This window comes from Caenorhabditis remanei, chromosome X, assembly GCF_010183535.1.
Source record: "Caenorhabditis remanei strain PX506 chromosome X, whole genome shotgun sequence".
NCBI classification, from domain to species: Eukaryota; Metazoa; Nematoda; class Chromadorea; order Rhabditida; family Rhabditidae; genus Caenorhabditis; species Caenorhabditis remanei.
This window is the reverse complement of record NC_071333.1, coordinates 11,654,878-11,667,285: the sequence shown is the minus strand read 5'-3', so window position 1 is coordinate 11,667,285 and position 12,408 is coordinate 11,654,878. Positions and strand designations below refer to the sequence as shown.

The 12,408-nt window shown below is 37.4% G+C and overlaps 4 protein-coding genes across 4 annotated transcripts; 1 reads left to right on the top strand and 3 right to left on the bottom strand.

Annotated features, from left to right (window-relative positions):
• Nucleotides 1–5,236: 5,236 nt before the first annotated feature.
• On the top strand, nucleotides 5,237–5,689 carry GCK72_024301 (uncharacterized protein; the record flags this gene model as incomplete). The annotated part of the gene is made up of 3 exons (XM_003118036.2): nucleotides 5,237–5,316; nucleotides 5,368–5,534; nucleotides 5,604–5,689. The coding sequence occupies 3 exons, from the start codon at nucleotides 5,237–5,239 to the stop codon at nucleotides 5,687–5,689; spliced, it is 333 nt and encodes a 110-aa protein (XP_003118084.1).
• GCK72_024300 (uncharacterized protein) lies at nucleotides 5,442–5,708 on the bottom strand (the record flags this gene model as incomplete). The annotated part of the gene is made up of 1 exon (XM_053735818.1): nucleotides 5,442–5,708. One exon carries the CDS (start codon nucleotides 5,706–5,708, stop codon nucleotides 5,442–5,444), a length of 267 nt encoding a protein of 88 aa, XP_053579384.1.
• Nucleotides 5,709–6,109: 401 nt separating this feature from the next.
• GCK72_024299 (uncharacterized protein) lies at nucleotides 6,110–9,081 on the bottom strand (the record flags this gene model as incomplete). Its single annotated transcript, XM_003117723.2, has 10 exons — nucleotides 6,110–6,242; nucleotides 6,295–6,461; nucleotides 6,689–6,829; nucleotides 6,877–7,044; nucleotides 7,089–7,239; nucleotides 8,304–8,455; nucleotides 8,507–8,633; nucleotides 8,678–8,811; nucleotides 8,861–8,917; nucleotides 8,974–9,081. The coding sequence occupies 10 exons, from the start codon at nucleotides 9,079–9,081 to the stop codon at nucleotides 6,110–6,112; spliced, it is 1,338 nt and encodes a 445-aa protein (XP_003117771.2).
• Nucleotides 9,082–9,926: 845 nt separating this feature from the next.
• Nucleotides 9,927–12,195, bottom strand: GCK72_024298 (uncharacterized protein; the record flags this gene model as incomplete). Its single annotated transcript, XM_003117548.2, has 14 exons — nucleotides 9,927–9,991; nucleotides 10,042–10,190; nucleotides 10,251–10,348; nucleotides 10,508–10,675; nucleotides 10,718–10,813; nucleotides 10,860–10,952; nucleotides 11,003–11,087; nucleotides 11,140–11,231; nucleotides 11,280–11,391; nucleotides 11,434–11,504; nucleotides 11,554–11,799; nucleotides 11,851–11,972; nucleotides 12,020–12,086; nucleotides 12,142–12,195. The coding sequence occupies 14 exons, from the start codon at nucleotides 12,193–12,195 to the stop codon at nucleotides 9,927–9,929; spliced, it is 1,518 nt and encodes a 505-aa protein (XP_003117596.2).
• Nucleotides 12,196–12,408: the final 213 nt, after the last annotated feature.

The window sequence follows — 12,408 nt, the reverse complement described above, 5'->3', positions numbered from 1 at the left end:
AATATTAGCATCAATATGAATATGTCCTCTTCTCTATTCTCCGATAGTTTTGATATGTTTCGGAAAGAGAAAAAAAGGGAAAGGACTTGCAAATCACATATCATTTCACACCACATCAATCATACACACGATGTCTTACAAATCATTTTTTGGCGGACTGCTGGTTTTTGCAACCGATCCCTTTCATTTTTGCAAAGTGTTTGGATACTCATTGAGATTGCGAAAAGAACACAATAAACAAATAGTAAGGATGAACTCTCGGAATAAAAGAAAAATGACACATCACATCACAACCACTTTTCAAGACGTCATTTGTAACACATCATCGTTCAGCGAAAGTTTATGAATGAATTAAAGTTCATAAAGTATTGAACACTGGAATCTAGAATACAGTTTGATGAATTCTACTTGAAACATCAACCCATTCATTCATCCACCTCGGGTATCGAAGCCTTAATTATCCACATGTGATTTGAAACTTTCTCCAAATGACTTTAGCTCCCCATTCGTTTTGTCGCTAACCCGTATATTAGATCGTTAGCCGTCATCGTCTTTCAAATGTTTGAAGTAAAAATAGGTATGCCGATACAGGATAGACAGCTGCATTATCCTTACAGGGTGGGCTAACTCAAATTCCAATCTATGATTCACTAAGGAACTGATGTCACTCATCACTTTATTCACTTAACCACATAGTGATTCATCATATCCCACTATCGTTCTTGTCATGCCGCCAAACCTATTCCCCTCGTCCTCAACCCCCCTTCTAATGTCTCTCATCAGCTTGCAACGTTCGAGAAAACTAGGCGGTGAAAGTGAAGTAGAACACTATTGTGAAAGAAAAGAAAAGGTGAAGCTACTACTATTTCTCACCTCCTACCGCGCCTCTTTTTCGCTTCCGTCCCACCCCCATCAGTATCTGAACTCCAGTATGATGGACAAGAAATCGGGGCGAGGCTTCTCAGAAAAAAGTGAGTCATTTGACAAACCGTCGACCCCCAATGCACTCATTTCATAACCTTTTCTCACAACTCACTCACCTGCCCGCAGCTGTCTGTCTCATCATTCACAGTACGTCCCAGTCATCTCGGCCACACCCATAAAAGCGCAGCATACTGTAGAGAAGACATCGTCATATGTAAATGCAGTGCCCTCTTCTTTTTCTTCGTCTTCTGCTTTCACGACCAGTTATTATTTGGAGGGGGATCCTGACTGTCTAGAAGTTTAGAACTATGTCGTCACTTCTACCAGATAGGTGACTCTAGATTCATTCCAGTTGGGCGAATGATGTTTCTTGGAACTTTATAACAAGATCCACATCATATTTAATATCCAAGCCTACCTAGTCGTTCTTCAGATTTCCCAACTGAAAATTCAGCATGCAACAACTAGAGAATAGACAATAGGAACAACTCCCTACAATTTGTTTTGTTTATCTATTTGATTCGATTAACACCATTTTGACATGCAGTCTGGCAATTAAAATCTAGTGTTTTCTGCAGCACCGTGTTCCTTAACCTCCATTTCTTTTTTCCTTTCGCCTTCCGTTTCCCACTTCTATCAAAACTTTCGAGACAAGAAGAGGGCATTCTAGCATGATCTGGTTGCCCGTGCAGAAGCTGCAAGTTCGAAACAATAAAAGACGAACCGCTTCTCACTTTCTGTGTCCATAGTGTCCGAGTGTTTTGGCCACCGACTGCTTCATTTCATCACACCCATTTTCATCAATTTTTCCCACAAAAAACAATCAACTTTCTGTGCCTTCTATCTTGTCACTTATAATTATTCTCAAGTTATCATTTTCAATTATTATAGTTATCATTTTCAATTATTATCCTATTCTTGCAGTCTCATAAACAATGGTGCTCAGGATACGGTACCTTGCTATCCTCCTCCTCCTCATCGTGCTGATGGACTTGGCATTTGCCCATGAAAAGTGAGTTTGAACTACTTCTGAAGTCGTGAAACACTTTGGGTTCTGATACCAGACACAAGTGTCTTCAATGAATAAAACAACTGTTGGACGTTTATGAGTTGAAGACGCTTCCGTTGCCAAAAAAAGCTAAATTTTTACGAGTGGCGCTCATGAAATTGCTTCTCTCGTGTGTCCGTCTTGATCATCAAAAAACGGTTGTAAAATGTCGTCGTTTTGTAGATTCTTGGTGAGGAAAGGAGGCCGACTAGATCGACTGCACAAGCGAACGTTACATGACTGGAAGAACGCGGTCCATAAACATCGCCACCGAAGACACAGGTACAGTACGACGTTTTGATGGGTGAAGACGAATGGGGAAAGAGGGAAAGGAAATTAAGAGATCACGCATGACTAATGGTTCTATTAATCAAAAAAGTCGGAAGAGTTCACTAGATTTATGTCCATTTTATAATTACATCGAAGTTTATTCCAATTATAGATTGAGACAACTACAGTAGTCCGCCGATCTTTGAGAAATTCCTTGTTTTTTGTTTTTTTCCGTCCGATCCTAGTTTCGATGGCTTGTTTTTAAAAATAAGGACATCACTTGATTCCGGGCTTAACCCAAGTAAGCCCAGTTGTACTACAACCATTTATCATATTTCTGTGCGTGCTCTTTGAGCAGGACTAGTCAGATTCTCTAAGAAATTGTCAAGAGACTTCATGATGTTATATATACATTTCTTTTATTTCTAGACACAAAAGGCGACGTCACTACAGAGATGGTGGTTTCCGAGTTGACAACATCCTTGCTCAAATGGACTCTTTTGTGCGCCCTCGCTTCGGCAGATCTATCGGTTACGCCGAGTGGCGGAATCATGGTCACACAGGAATTGACGTGACATAGAGGAGGAAGGAGACCAAAATTTTGACTGAAGAGCGTCAAAGTTCAACAAATGTTTGTGAATATGAGTATAGAGAGCAGCCTTTTCCATATCCCCCAATGACTTATCCCTCTTCTTTCGTTTCACAGCTTTATCAATCACTTTACAACCAACTCGTCCATTCCTTTTCTCTCCACACCCACGCTTTCGGCTCTTTGACTTTACTATTTATAGTGACCTACTGGTCACAAACTTTTCTCATTTTTCTATGTCTCATCCCAAGATTTTCATTCCTCAACAGAACCATACATTGTCTTATCCATATGCACTTCCTCCTATCTTTCACTATTTATTCATCTCATTTATTTCTTCACTTTTTGTTTCCATTAGTATGTGTTCTGTTTCCTTTTAATCCTACTTCATCCATCTGTAAATGAAGTCATTCGATGTGCTCTTTACTCATTTTAGAAAAAGGAAAAGTTTCGGGATCTCACACTACACGTCATTCAACAAGACCTATGGGGCCGATAAAACATAAACCAGTTGATGATGTGGGTCCTGGTTTTTTACGATTCTGGAAGAAAGATAGACTTGAAAAGCTTAGGGAAATGAAAAATGGGTCACAACCGTTTAGAAGTGCATTTACAAATGAGCTGGTGACTTGGCTCAGCACTTTTTTCAAATGATATGCTCCTGAAAACCTGAAGATTTCTTTTCAATTTTTTTATCGCAAGAAACTACAAGCCAAACGAATCAACATCTAAATTGGTATCTGATATATATGGCTGGTGTTCAGAAACGGATCTTTCGATTCTAGCTGACTCAAGTTTCATTTTATTTCATCGTAAATTTACAATTCTACCATATTATTCTGATGACTGATCCTTCTGGAAGCAATAATATTGCATAATTAGTGTTCTGTTGTGAAACTGGAAAAACAAAATTTCATTGTGGTCGGTCTGGACATGATGTAGGTTTCAGAACAATACTCATGTTTTGGTTGCAATTTATTAAACATCCTGGTTCCACATTTGACATTACCATCTTTTCATATCAACTGTCATTTGCATCGATGTTTGATTCTTGGAAGGTTATGCTGTATTGTATTCTCATTCCCTCTTCTTCTAACTTTGATGAACCATTGTAAGTAGTAACCCGTTTCCTTAAAATCAAAAAATAAAGAAAAACAAGTATCCCAGAAGACACCAAAAAAGCTTTTTCTGGAGTCGGTGAAGTTGATGAATGGGGTGAGAGAGTTAACTAGAGTTTGAGTTTTACGACCCATCAGTTCCAATAAAGTTCCCTATGTCTTTTCGCACTTTTCTTCCTTTCCTGATTCTCATCTTTTAGGACTTCCTTTACGAACATTTACAAGCTTCTGAATATCAGTTTTATTCCACCCACAAACTCCCACTCTCTGACTTTTTGCATTTGGTCTCAAGAATAAACAATTTTTGGGAGATTGAAGAAAAAACGAAAAAGATGCAAAATTGTGACGAAGCATCTTTCCGATTACCTGTTGACGTGTCCTCCTCTCAATAAAAGTTTCCGCGTTTTATCTTCGTGGGCCCCACTTTTTTTATGAATTAATCATGATCGAACCTCGGCGGACGTCTCCAAAGTGATGCGTCATGTCGTAGAACAAATTTAGGAAGAATTTCAATTTTTGAAAATATAATATTCATGATCGTGTTCCGCTTGAAAAACTTACTGTGTCCATTCACAAATATTGTCCTTTTGCTAAGCATCATTTTCGATATGAAAGAAGTGCAACTTTGCAGAAGTGCAAAAGAACAGAGGTATAGATCAAATCAAGATAAGAGGAAACTTTTGCGAAACACAAAACGACAACATTTTGCTAACTTCCGAAATTTGAAACACACTGATTTTAAGATAACACGCTCAAAATACACGTGAGATCCTTTGAGACAAACATTGGTTTTATTGGTTTTTTGGTGATACTTTTATCTAAAGTATTGGCCCCTGTTTTTGTTTTTTTTTTAACCCTCCTATCTCTCACTGGACTTCACTTTCGAAATGACATTTCCCTTATTCTTTCCTATTTCTCGTCTCTCCCGGGGCACCATAGCCAAAGGGGCGTGGCTTTCGGAACGTTTCAGAGCACAGAACACCTGCGTTTGACCTATTCATTCCTTTAAAAGGCCTTAAAGCCAATGCACCATCCATCCTTCTGTCCCTCCAACTTTTTTATTGAAATAAATTTCATTGACATCATTCTGTTTTTCTCATAAGATTTTCATTATAAATCTTGAAAACTCATCAAAACGTTTGTAAATAGTAATAATATGTAGCTCGCGGCTATTTACCCTTTTCTTCGAAATCGTAACGCCCCCCTATGCTAATAATGAGAGTTGGTTACAGGTATAAAAGACTGCGCTTGGACGCTTGTCTCACTTTTTCCAGTTCATACTGAATCATGACTAAACTCTCTGCATTGGCACTTCTTTTGATCGTCTTCGTCGCCGCCACCTTTGCTCAGTCGTATGAAGACGTCAGGTAAGTTCATAATGATAAGTAAAACTATTTTCTTAAAATTGATATTTCTAGTGCGGAGAAACGCGCCATGCGCAACGCCTTGGTTCGTTTTGGAAGAGCTAGTGGTGGAATGAGAAATGCTCTTGTTAGATTTGGAAAGCGGTCTTCATTGGATGAGGAAGACTTTGCTCCAGAGAGCTCTCTCCAAGGAAAACGTAATGGAGCCCCTCAGCCATTCGGTAAGAATCTTGACCATCTTTTTTTGCTTCATTTGCTCTTGCTTTATGTGTTGTGATTTTGCTTTGCAGTTCGCTTCGGCCGATCTGGTCAACTCGACCACATGCACGACATTCTGTCGACTCTTCAGAAGCTTCAGTACGCCGGCAACAAGTAATGACCGACGATGACCGCATCCTTCTCGAACAACTGCTACGGCGAATTCATCAGTTATAATTTAACAAAACACTAAAAAACTCTCTCGTTCTCTTTTCTCATTCTCTCTTGCTGTCTAGTATTTGATTGGTGTCGCTTAACCTCTTTTTTGAAGGAAAATGATCTCCAGATCTCTCTTGGTGTATTATCATAAAACAACACACACTTTTCCTATATGTTATGCTCTCTCTATGAACAATAAAGGCGTTGTTAATTAAAACAGTGACAGGATTTGTAACGAATGAAAAAATTCAGAAAAAGAGGATCTGAAAATCTGATGTGTCTATAAAACACATCCTTTTTTCACATCGTGTGACGATTTTAGACTCTTTCAAACGTTTGATTTTCCAAATTCAATAGAAAAGTCGAAAGAAAAACCAGTTCATTCAACAAGAGGCATATAAAGCAGAGGGTTGATCATTGCGTGCTTATGATCAAACTCGGGAATTTTTGTGTAGATGTCACGGGAGATATATCCAAAGTGGTCGTAAAGTCGTCGATTGAATAAGCCGATTCTAAATAAAAAAGTTAGGGTTAAAGGAGCTCGTAAAGATTTTATCTTCTCACTTTCCACCGACTAAGCCCGCAAGGAAGTTCAGATAGCCTCTCCGAATTGCCCTCGGTTCAATGACTGCGTTCCATAAAACATATCCAGTTGTTATTGAGTACAGAATCACTTCAGCATTCTTGATTTTTGGCAGGTAGCCTCGATCCACAAGATCAAAATACACAGTCTGTAAGAATGTTCGGAATAATTCTTGACGCTGATCAGAACAATGTCGCTGAACTGTTGCTATGGATTCCCGCCCGCTTTCATTCAAAATTCCACCTCTGCGGAACAAACTCATCAGAATTCACACTTCTTTTGTCGAGAAAGAGTTTATTTTTGGTTTCTTTCTACTACGCATTTGCACTACGAAAGAACAAAAAAATTCCAAAAAAGGATCTTTAAGAAACACACCTCAATAGCCTTCCAGAGACAATACATTGCGATACTGACGGTTGGATAGAATGCCATAGCAATAGAAGAAAGACCAGCGGAAAACATGTTATTCACAATTGGTGGAACTCCTTTCACTCGGTTTAGTAAACACCGTGAAACCTAAAACAATAATTTATGAAATATAGTTGATTTCCATTTGAACTCACATTAAAAATAAATGGAAGGAAACCGGCGAACAAGGGAAGTTTCACATTTTGCTTTGAAATTATAAGTGTAATCAAGTTAAATGGGTTTTTCAATATTGATCTGTAGTTCCGGACAACAGTTAAGGCAGAGCTAGCAAACAGTCCAAAAGAAAAATTCTTTGCAAAACTCTGAAAATAGATGTATCCGATTAGTCTGTCTAACTTTGAGTTACCTCTACAGAATGGCTGACACAGGAATGAGGATGTTGACATAATTCTGTTTTTTCATAGTCTTTCCTTAACTTTTCCAAAAATGTCTTGAAGGTTTTTGGAATTTTCTTCTCGTTTATCACATTATCCGTGACATTTGTTTTCAGAGCGGCGCTGAAAATTTTCAAATTGCGGAAGTTGACCAATATAATATTTCTGTTCTCAACATTTTTGATTTATTCGAACCGGCGAAACTTTTTGTACAAGATGAATTATGCCGTGAGGAATTCTCAAGTGTCCTACTCCGATTTCAATATTCGGAAGAGCAAACTAGACTAAGAATTGAAAATGCGGAATGTTGCCTCACAAGGGAAGTCTTTGGAGACGCCACTTTCAAACGTTCTATAAATTTGGACATAGATACATTCGACTACGCAGATTCCATTTCTGCAGTCAAAATCTGCTAAATGTCTCTGTGAGCCGAGTTATGAGCTCTCAAACTTTTCATATGGTTAAGGTTTTTACACGGAACTCCAAATCGGCGAATACTGAACGCAAAAGTGTTCACCTTTTTTCAACGTACGAGTGGTTCAGTGGTAGTGGGTCGGTGTGGGGGGAAGTAAGGCCATGGTTCGGACTCGATCCTCTTTTTTTCTTTTTTTGCTTCTTTATTTTATCGCTTTTTTCTCTTTGTATATGAGTTTTACGGCGAGATTGATTACATCATTTTCAAAAAGTATAGAAAAACACATTATCAGTAGCAAAGATGCCAGTTTAATGTTTTTTCCAAGGATGACGAATATCATACGAAAAATTACACAGATAGTTTCCATATTATTAGAAAAATCCTCACAAAGTTCACTGCAGTTACTTATGAAGTGAGAGAACGATAAAATAAAGAAGCAAAAAAAGAAAAAAAGAGGGTCGGGTCCGAACCTTGGCCTTTCTTCCCCCTACACCGCCCCACTACCACTGAACCACTCGTACGGTGAAAAAAAGGTGAACACTTTTGCGTTCAGTATTCGCCGATTTGGAGTTCCGTGTGAAAAACCTTAACCATATGAAAAGTTTGAGAGCTCATAACTCGGCTCACAGAGACATTTAGCAGATTTTGACTGCAGAAATGGAATATGCGTAGTCGAATGTACCTATGTCCAAATTTATAGAACGTTTGAAAGTGGCGTCTCCAAAGACTTCCCTTGTCAGGGTTAAAGTTCGGTGCAAATTTTGCAACTAACTTCATGAATCCGTTAAAAGATTTGGGGAGTCTTCCTTTAGTCTGAAGATAGGTGAATAGCATGAGCCCAATTCCAAATGGGACACACTCTCCATATGTGTACATTTTAACATATCCATGATTTGCTAAGTGGCGGTAGTATGTTTCAGATGCCTGAAATGGGTATATTACTATTATTGTTTCAATATATGAAATAGTTCTTACCAAATTAGTTAAATATAAAGCAAGAGCAGGACGTCGTGTCTTTTTCTCTACCATAATTGCTATACCAGAAGCAAGAATACTCGTAATAAGTCCCATCGTGACAGGAGTGAAAAATCCTAGTGCTTGCCTAAAAAATTGAATTGAACAAGTAGCTTTGAGCACACTGAATACCGGAATTTGCACAGCAAAATCAAAAAGAAGCACATATTAGTAACCAGGAACAGCGCGCTCTGAAAGACATCTATTCCGAACTTCTTCCAACTAATTTTGTCGATTCTTCCACGTTTTCCAACTATATTTGTAATCTGAAATTAATTTTTCAAAACATTAGCTTCTAGAAAATAGAAAACTTACTAAATAAAACGATGCATATGTTTTGACCGAAAAATATAATCCAACACCAAGAGCATCCTGAAAACGAACCATTGAGTTAAGCAAGTTTAATTTTGAATAACAAGCAAACTTACCCATAAAGCACCGTAACAATCCGGGTTCCACGTGTGAATAGTTTCATAGCATGTTGCAGTTGAGATGGGTTGCCCCAGTGCGTAAGCAAGTTTCGAAAAAGCACCCATCTAAATAAAAACGTATGATTAATTTAAAACGAATGATGTGAAAAAGCACACAACTCTTATCGCAAATGATTTATGATATTATCAGACGGAGACTGTTTTTGCTTAATTTTTGATGGTCAGTTTCCAGCTGATTTTCATAAAACTATTTGGGGAAAAAAAAAGAATTAAGAAGAACGCTCAAAGAACTTATGAGAATTGAAGAACAGTTTGGTAAAAAGATCATGCCATAATCAGACCACATACAAAAAGAGATCGCAACAATTTTATTGTTATTTAGATAATGCTGGTAATAAAAAATCAATTTCGTGGAGTGTATTTGATAAGGTGAGAAAAAACTGTTCTAATAGCTTCTAAAACAAGACAATATGTGTAAAAATTAATCGACGCAGAAATTTAAACGTAGTGCAGCGTACGTTGTGTTCAAGTCGCCCTATCCTGTCCTTATCATACCATATGTCTATTTGCCTCCGTCTCCGATATACGCAACCATGTAGTCGTTTTGACCTTCTTCTGCCCATCTCTGCGTATCTTCCTATCTCACCAAAATATCGAAGGCCACAAGTTAGTCGATAATGAAGTTGCTCATTTATTTGTATAGTTTATCATTATCACAAGTTTTTTGGAAATTTATTAAAATGACAAGTTTGACTAGCACTAATAAAATCAAACTAGACTATGTGTCCAGAAATAATTTTTGATTATACACCAGAGAAGAATCAAACGGGAGAATGTTAAGAGATATCACAGAACAAAATTAATGCACAGTAGAGTTTTTGTATGACCGTTTCGGAAATGATTATGGAAAAAGTGATAAATTATTAAATCATTAAAGCTATAGTTAAAGTTTATGCAGAAGTGATTTCCGGGTATGCATCGTCATCTTGGTCGTCTAGAATAGCTTGCTCGTCATCTGAAACATAATATATGAATGTATTATTTCTGATTTCATATTATGTATACCTCTAACAGGACGTGCTCTTCTCCTTTCTCCAATTGTGAAAGGAGCTAGAGATAAGAGAACCAAAAAGGCAAGGACCAAACATGTTCCGGGTACGAATACCATCACTCGTCGATAAAAAATGGCGCTCGCTTGATGTGGTTTGAAGGCGCTGTAAATCATAATCCTCAATTTTGTCTCACATCACAGACACAAACAACTTAGTACTTACTCATAAGTGGGAGTCCACAATTCAATGATTTGATAAGCGACTCCGTTTGAAAGTTTGTCAAAGAAGCTCATTGCTCCGTAGACGAAAGCACCACTTTCCTGAAATTTTATGAAAAATTCGTGAGAAAAGAGGGATTCTTGTTTGGCATATCTGAGATAACTTTTTTATATGTTAATATATTTTCTTTGATAATTTTCTATTTACAAAACGTGATTTTACTCTCTCATTCACACCTGTTCCTTTCAATAAGAACTCACTGTATTTTTGTTGATCAGATCAGCTGTGATTGACAGTGATGTTATCAGTAAAATGGCTTGTGCTATTCCTATTCCTACTGCCAGCCCGTAAATTCTCCATCCTGGTAGGTCGAGCAACATTGTAGCACATGACATCAAACCAGCTGCTAACCCAATTGTATATAGAATCTAAAAAGTGGCGATTTCCTACCATTTAGATTATAGTATTACCTTTTTGGATAGTTTGCTAACTAAAGGTGTACTGTTGATCATTGAAACAGAGAATGAAGATAAATATGATACCATTGGTAGGATTGCAACGTAGGTCTATAAAAATAGATTTTTCGTTGGTCCCCCTTTATTTCACACTCACTTTTTCGTAATTCTGTGTCATAGTGATATAAAATGGGAAATAGACTTGTGATATGTTTATATACAAACGAGATAGCATATAGAGCAGAGCAATCTGAAAATCATTAGATATCAAATTACAACTTTAATTGAAAATTGGTTTACCTGATAGAATTGAATGTGGCCAAACCAACTTGTCCAATGCATACGGGCAAGCTCACTTGCATCCGAGGAAAATGAATTGAGTCTACTGTAATCAAATTTTTGATTAATAATAAGTATTCTATTGGCAATAAGCTAACCTTATCCTTCGCTGGTTTGTTGGTTCTCTGGTGAAAGCGTAAAACACAAATGACACGGTGATACCAAGAATCACTACCAACCATCCTGCGATCTTAAGTCAATTAAGATTATTTTCAAAAGTTCAAAAATTCTAGCTTACCCTAAAATGACTCAAATCCCACGGTCCAATAGTTGAGTGACCTGTAGATTCTGATAATAACCAGGCGAGTGCAAAAAATACCGAGAGATTTGCTATCACAGTGAATGCATACCTGTAAACTTAAATAGAAATACATAAAAGGAAAATTTACTACCTCAATGAATTCATAGTGGCTCTGCTGGAGGGTACAGAAGATAATTCAGGAATAAGGGCCAGATGAGAAATCTAGAAAAAAAATTTTTTTCCGTTTTTCATGTCTAGTACGGTAACTTACTTGTACAGAGGCCCATCCAAACTGAAAAACCATAATAAATGGTACAAACCACAGTACTTCGTACCATTCTGACGTATCACTTTTACATAGGAAGCATCTATTGAAAATCATGGGAAACGATATTGATACCAATATGGTACCGATTAGATGCCATGATATCCTCCTTCCAATTTTATCAAACCACGAGGGTAGTATACTTGAATCACTGAATATTCCTACAAGTGGAGTGGAAATTGCATCAGTCACCTAAAGATAATTACAATTTTGGTTTTTTCTCGAAAAAAATAGATTGTTTACCTGTCCAATAAGCATTAACATTCCGGCTCGACTACTTTGTAATTTCAAAACTTTCTCCATATATATCATCAGGTATGTAAACCACATACTTGCACACAAATCATTGTAAAAATGTCCAACTCCTGAAAATTTGAAATTATTCTAAAAAATAATTAGTTGCAAAACGAACCATATGCAATTTTCCTATAGAAACTAATGTCATGATCTGGGCGAACATTTCTTCTGGGAACTACCAACTGAAAAATGTTGTGAAATATGCGTTTGATATTTTACCATTTAAAATAAACTTACTTCCTCACATGGACGTACTTGAATAACGTCTCCTTCCGGTTCTTCTTCATTCATCCTGAAATGAAAGCACGTGGAGTAAATTGTGTAACAGTTTGATTGAAAATATAAACATTTGATGTTTGAAACTGAACTCTATTTCTAAATAGCGGTCAGGTCGAAATCAATTGTGTAAACACATATCCCTAGTGAGTCAGGGCGTTGAGTGTCCGTAAAAAGCGGAAAGGGACGCAGAAATTCTAGGCCATCTTGTGTTTGTTATGAAGGGAG